The 7,464-nt window shown below is 42.9% G+C and overlaps 1 protein-coding gene across 1 annotated transcript; it reads left to right on the top strand.

Moving 5' to 3' along the window:
- The first annotated feature begins 3,705 nt into the window (after positions 1-3,705).
- Positions 3,706-4,767, top strand: LOC125621449 (olfactory receptor 12D1-like). Its single transcript, XM_075119053.1, has one exon. The coding sequence runs from the start codon at positions 3,706-3,708 to the stop codon at positions 4,645-4,647; it is 942 nt and encodes a 313-aa protein (XP_074975154.1). The 3' UTR covers positions 4,648-4,767.
- Positions 4,768-7,464: the final 2,697 nt, after the last annotated feature.

The raw sequence follows: 7,464 nt of genomic DNA, 5'->3' as shown, positions 1-7,464 counted from the left end.
CTCATTCACCTGCACAACTACCAATGTGATATATGCCATCATGTACCAGCAATGCCTCTCTGCCATGTACATTGGCCAAACCGGACAGTCTCTACGCAAAGGAATAAATGGACACAAATCAGACATCAAGAATTGTAACTTTCAAAAACCAGTAGGAGAGCATTTCCATCTCCCTGGACACTCAATAAGAGATTTAAAAGTGGACATTCTTCAAAAAAAAACTTCAAAAACAGACTTCAACGAGAAACTGCAGAACTGGAATTAATTTGCAAATTTGACACCGTCAGATTAGGCCTGAATAAAGACTGGGAGTGGCTGGGTCACTACAAAAAAATAACTCCCTCTGTTGATACTCACACCTTCTTGTCAGTTGTTGGGAATGGGCCACATCCACCATGATTGAATTGGTCTCATTAACACTGACCCCCCACTTGTTAAGGCAACTCCCATCTTTTCGTGTGCTGTATATTTATGCCTGCTTACTGTATTTTTCACTCCATGCATCTGATGAAGTGGTTATATCCCACAAAAGCTTATGCCCAGATAAATTTGTTAGTCTCTAAGGTGCCACAAGGACTCCTCTTTGGTTAAGTCTGAAGAAGTCATTGCTTATATAACTATTGTGAATATGTTTATAGTAAATGAGGGAGGCAGAAGCTAACTAAACTAACTATTGTGGGTATGTTAATAATAAATAAAGCAGTCAGGAACGCCCTGAACTGGTAAGATTGCCTTAGACAATCTGCAAAGTGATTGGTGTGTACAAAATTTGCAAAGTTCTTGGTCCTTACATACAAGACGTATAGATGTTAGTAGCTAGGAAAGCTGTATCTTAACTGTGTAGTGTGTGATATGAATTGGAATTGTGGTATCACCTTGTACCTAAACCCCTTGCATCTGGACCTGGCCAGCATGGACAAAGAGCTTTTACATGCCTAATAAGAAAACTTTAGTGATGCGTTGGAGTTGAAATGAGGTGGGTCTTTTTGGATCCCAGAGAACTGGATACAGCGTTCTCTCAGAACTGGATGAGGTGTTCTGGATAAGCCAAGTGGAAAGGTCTTGGAGGGAATCCCAACAATGGTGTCAAAGTCTCCGAACACAATGAAGTCTTCTGAATGTCATCACCATGTCAGACACATATTAGAATCTTCCTCAACTCCTCCAACAAGGCTTTGGTAGCTGGGGGTTGACAGATTAGCAGTTTGAAAAGGAAAATCTTGAAAAAACTCCAGTGGACTTCAGTGAGGGCGTAACAAAGGCCATTTTTCTACTTTTCATCTGAAAAATTTCCATCACACTCTCAGTCATGTCTGTAGGGGATGAAGTCTTCCAGGTACAAGTCATTACCAAAACATGGTAGACTGGGGCAATTTGCTCACTTCTTTGCCACACCGATGCTCTGAGTTGCTTTGGTTTTGTTCATAAATACTATACCCCCTGCAAAATTGCATCTAATTTGCTAAATCTGTTTTAACCCTTCACGGTCTAATGGAACGATTAATCACAGTCAACCAAATTCAGAATCATGGTGGAACAGTTCCGTGGTTTTAGTAAAAATAACAATAAAAAATAAATGAACCCAACAACAATATTTGCTAACCAGGGTTTTATTTTTTTAGGCTGGGATATTCAAATGTATTGAAAGCAAGCTGAGTGCCTAACTCCCTTAGGATTTCTGCTTTATTTATTTATTTTCCCAGCAGTTCCTGTCTACACAATAATGCTTGACTTTGTTCTCTGTAGGGAAGTCTTGGCTTGTTATGCACAGACCAGTAACCCTCACATGGTTCAGTGATTCTGCCCCAGAGGAGCCATCTAGAGAATGGAAATTGGTTTCCCCCTGTGATTCAGACTGTGAATATGATAAAAAGGTTCATTTGTTCAACAGATTCAGCACACCGTCCAGAAGTTCATTCAACAGGAGCTTGCATCTCTCTTCTATTCTGAAGAGACAGATATTCCTGCTAGTTCTCTTCAGCGCCCTTTGACTCCAGTCACTGTTATTGTTTCCATTACAAAGAGGACCAAAGCGGCCCATGGCTGAGCTTTGAGGGAACAGCACGAGAGAGTTGCCAAGGGTAGGATTTTCAAACTGCCTCAGACGCCTTTTGAAAAGCTCCTGACTCCAGAACTGCAAGTCGCCCTAACAGCCAATGCTTGGGAAACTTGTCTATCCTCCAGTAAATTAAGGTAGGCTTCTAGACTAGGAGTTTCAAAACACAACATGTTTAAGAAGGTGGCATAGGTTTCATAGATTCATGAATTTTAAAGCCAGAAGGGACCATTATTATGATCTAGTCTGACATCCTGTATAACTAGGCTTGGAAAAAATCATATTTTGTTTTTTTTTTAAATATATTTTTGATGGATAATATCAATGTTTATTTGTAAACATTTTTATCAATTTAAATGTTCACAGCTATGGGAAATTTATAGGGCGGGGGTTAGACAATAATTATGTAATGACAAAAAGAAAAGGAGGACTTGTGGCACCTTAGAGATCAACCAATTTATTTGAGCATGAGCTTTCGTGAGCTCCTTTTCTTTTTGCGAATACAGACGAACACGGCTGCTACTCTGGTAACATAAGTGTGAGCCATTAAGCTGTTCATAGCCTTCGGAGAGAAAACAAAGCACTGGAGCTGGCATGTTTAGGCAGTCTGGCTTGCTGGGAATATCCCAGTGTAGGCAGAGAACTTCAGCCTGGAAAAAGCCTGGCCATGAAGGGGAGAGACGTGGTTCTCTACCTAAGAAAGGTGACAGCTGAGGAGCCAGGAGCCCAAAATGAGGCCTTGAGTGGACCACCAGGGGAGAATACAGGTGCAGTGGCCCTGAACTGCGACAATGAATCCTAGATGCTACAGGTGATCCCAGTTCTACTCTTAGCATGTCCATTCTTCTCTACATGCCCCTCCCATTCGTTCCAGTGAGAGTGGTGGGTAATAGAAATAAATTAATAATAGTAATAATAACAACAGGAGTATTAAACATTTTCCCCCAAAAATCTCACAGAAGGGGCAATGAAAACCAGTGGGATGTAAACTCTGAACAATATTTGATTTTTTTTCATGGTAGTTCAATTAAAATATCTGGATTGGGACCCCTTTTGCAAAAAATCTAAAACACCCTGAGATCTGTGCTTTGCTGGAATGACTTCTTTCCATGTGGCTATTGCCCCAATATCAGATATGCATAGTGTTTATGGAAGAACCTTCACCTTTTAGGAACTGCTGAAAATAAATTTATCAAGGACCATGGTCAGGTTTAATGCATGAGAGTAGGGCACTTTGCAGTCCCATTTCAACATGGGATGGAAGATGCTTTTTCAACTGCAAAGTAGTATGATTAATATGTCTACTTTTATACATTTCTCTTACACCTGCAGTGATAGAAAATCAAATCTCTCTCGCTCGCTCTCTCTCTATCTCAGCTTCACAAAGAAATCTATCTATCTATCTATCTATCTATCTATCTCAGCTTCACAAAGAAATGCAAAATTCAGTAATTATTTTGCTCCTTTTTACTATACAATTATATCTGGGTACAGAATGTACCTATGACTGCAGAAAGAAAACAGTCTACCACAAAATGTCTGACTCCAACCCAATGCATTGCATTGGGAACAGGGTCTGCAACATAGAGGGAAGTGGAACTTGAAGCTGCTTTTACTTTCTGCTGCTTTGTCCTCTTCCTCCTGCAGGGATGGAGAACAAGACAGAGGTGAGCGAGTTCATTTTCCTGGGCCTTACCAATGTGAGGGGTCTGCAGTGCTATCTCTTTGCCCTCTTCCTGCTGCTCTACATGGCCAGCGTGCTGGGGAATGGAGCCGTTATGGCTGTGGTACTGGCCGAGCCCCGGCTTCACACCCCCATGTACTTCTTCCTGGGAAATCTCTCCAGCCTAAACATCTTCTACTCCACAGTCACTGTGCCCAAGATGTTGGCCGGCTTCCTTTCGAGGCGCCAGACCATCTCCTTTACCAGCTGCCTGGCACAGCTCCATTTCTTCCATTTCCTGGGCAGCAGTGAGGCTATGCTGCTGGCTGTCATGGCCTACGACCGCTACGTGGCCATCTGCAACCCACTGCGCTACACACTGGTCATGAGCCCACAGGTCTGCCTGCTGCTGGCAGCAGCCACCTGGGCCACTGGCTTCCTGTATGCCCTGATGCACACGGTCATGACCTCTCAGCTGCACTTCTGTGGTCCCAACCGTATCCACCACTTCTTCTGCGACATCAAGCCCCTGCTGAGCCTGGCCTGCAGCAGCACCCGCCTCAACCTGAGCCTCCTCCACATAGTCACTGGGATTATCGGTATGAGTCTGTTCATCATCACGCTCCTCTCCTACCTCTACATCATCTCCTTCCTCTTCCTGAAGGTCCTGTCATGGGAAAGCAGGAGAAGGGCCTTCTCCACTTGCACCTCCCACCTCACCGTGATAGCACTGTACTATGGGACAGTGATGTTCGCCTACATGGGTCCTTCTTCAGGAAGCTCCAAAGGAGAAGAGATGATCATCACGCTAGTGTACAGTGTCATGACCCCAGCTCTGAATCCCTTCATCTACACCCTGAGGAACAGTGAGGTGAAATATGCCACCAGGAAATTTGTCACTAGAAAACTCTTCCCTGAAAGGAACTGAATCAAATGACTGCTTCTTGTTTTGAGTGAAAAGGAGAGATGTTGACCAAGGGAATTATAATGTAGGGGATCTATCTTCTTTATCCCCTGGAAAAACAGACTGTAGGAGACATTCTTGCAGTGACGAAGATGGAGATGGAAAAATGTCCTCCCAGGATTTCTTCATCTCTAATTGTTATGGGGGAAAATGTTTGAAGATTAATATTAAATATTATTCCCAAAGAAAATTGGTATAAAGGTTTACAGTACATATGATTAATTGACAAAAGGCCTGCTGTGTGACCTTGGACAAGTCACATCCCCTATCCGTGCTTCAGTTTCCCTTTAGTAGAATTAAGATAATGATGCTTTCCCATCTTTCTAAAGTGCTGTATAGGATGTGCATGCAGCTGTGCAGATTCCCTTGCTAGCAGAGCTGTTGTTATTCCATTAATCCAGGGACTCCCAAACTGTGAACTGCAGCCCAAAGGTGGGCCGTGACACAGTCCTGGGTGGTCTGCTGGCACAGACATGGGGGGAAAGGGGGAGTTGAGAAGCGGACAGTGATGGTGTGGTGGCCAGCAATGGCCTCCGCCCAGGGCCGGAAGAGCTCAGCACCTCCAGCGGGCAGCTGAGGGTGAAGCGGCGATGACAAGCGATAGGCGGAGAGCGAGAAGAAGGGGCCAGCCACAAGAGGCGGCGACTCCCAGGGCAGCTGGAGGAGGCTGGAGGGTTTGCGGCCATTCCTGCTCCGAGTTGCCACCCCCCACAATCTCTGGCTGCCGGGCTCCCTGGATTATCGGCCCCCCAGGCCTCCCAGGGACAATGCCGTGATCGGGTTCATCAGCAGCACAGGTGGGCCTCAGGGAAAAAAAAATTGTGAACCCCTGCATTAAGCGGTGGTGTAGGGCTGTTCTGAACAGAGATTCAGTGCTGAATAGAGCTAGTTCAAAAAGGCAATTATAGTTTGATGGAAATTTTGAGAAATTTTCATTTTTGTTGAAATTTCCTGTGAAAGAATTCCTTCCCCCGGCTTGTTGAAAAAAATATATGAAAAAATTCACTTTCCAAAAACTACTTTTGTTGAAAATATGTTGGTATAGAAACCTTCTTTCAATGGAAATTTTCATCTTTCTGTTAAAAAATCATATTTCAAAAACTGAACATTATTACCAAACCCAGAAAAGCTTTTCACCAACACATTTTCAGTTGTTGCAGAAAATAAAATTTTCCTGAATTTTTTTGGGATAAAAAGTCATTTTTTGTCCAAATTGTGTTAGATGGAAAATCGTGACCAGCTGCAGTGGTGAGATTGAAACAGAGCCTGACAGGAGCCAAAGAGCCTAAGGGAATTAGGCACCAACCCCCCAAAGTGTGGTAATGGGAGTTGGGCACTTGACTCCCTTTTCTGCTTTTGAAAAGTCCAGCCTACATTTCCAGCATAGAAAATAAATCTGCCCTGCAAAAATTAGACTTAAATGGCTCAATATCATTAACAGTAGTTATTAAGAATATCAGTTACATAATAGTGATTAGCAATTAATAATCAGTGATGTAATTAGTCAAGCTTATGAAACACTTTACATTTTATCTGGCCCATTTAGCACACTGCAGATAAGAATCAAAGAAATTCCTGCAGTCCTTACTCACTTTCAACTGCTACAACCCTCATTCATGTAAATGATCCCCAAAGGCTTGATTTTGGAGGTGAATTGTAAAAAAAATTTTCTGCCGAAGTTTAAAAGGGGGGTAAGTGAAATCCACTTCATCTCAGGACATGCAGAACTGAGGGTGTTGTACAGATCAGTGGCTTATCAAGATGGTAAGAAATCTGTTGGAAGGTGGGAATCGCACCTGAACTGACTCAAGCTAGTGTATTTAGGAGCTATCAACCAACATGTTTCAGGGCACAAGGCGATTAGCAAATGATGGTCAGGAATATTTCTTTTTCCCTTTCTGGTATACAGCAGAGATGGACCGGATGCAAAATAATAAAATGTGTTTCAATTTTGACTTTTTAAATTTTATTTTGTATTATTTTGTATTTGATTTTTATATTTGATGTTGTGATATTTTATTTTTCTGTTATTTTAATAGTATTGGATATTATTTTACATTATATTGCACTGCAAGTTATGATATAATACAAAATACATTTCTAAACAAAAATAGCTATTTTGAATCAAAAAATCAAAAGGTTCCATTCCCCTAAGGTCAAAATGAAATATTTCAACCATAGCAACTTGCTTTCTTTCATGATTTGTTTTTAATCAAAATTTTGTCAAAAATCAGCATTTTCCACAAGGGGATCGAGGTGGAGCTGTGGCCAGCTGGCTGGGAATGCATATCAGCTCCACTGTGGCCTTTAGAACTTACCTGATGGAGAACGTACAGCTCCGGGCTACGGTACCATTCCCACTGAGCGCGCCATCTGGGTGTCTGTGGGCAGCTGTAGCCAAGGGAGATCCCTATTGTTTCCAGCCTGGGGGGTCTGATCTGGTGCAGGGGCCCCGGGACATTACATGGATAGCCCTGCTTTCCTGGGCATCCCCTAGGATCTATGCGGGTTGCGGTGAGACCCGCGGCTCCTGCTGTCTGGCCTCTGCAATAATTCTTCAGGGCAGGAGATGCGGGGAAGGGGATCATTGGCTTTCCCCAAACGCCTGATGTATTCTCATGAAGGCTAAGATTTTGTCATGGATATTTTTAGTAAAAGTTGTGGACAGGTCATGGGCAATAAAAAAAAAAAAATTCAGGGAAGCCTGTGACCTATCTGTGACTTTTTCTAAAAATATCCCTGACACAATGGGGAGCCCAGCTGCAGGGTCTCCATACTGCT

The sequence above is a fragment of the Caretta caretta genome, chromosome 14 (assembly GCF_965140235.1).
Source record: "Caretta caretta isolate rCarCar2 chromosome 14, rCarCar1.hap1, whole genome shotgun sequence".
Lineage (NCBI taxonomy): Eukaryota > Metazoa > Chordata > Testudines > Cheloniidae > Caretta > Caretta caretta.
The sequence above is the reverse complement of the archived record's forward strand: the minus strand, read 5'-3'. Positions and strand labels throughout refer to the sequence as shown.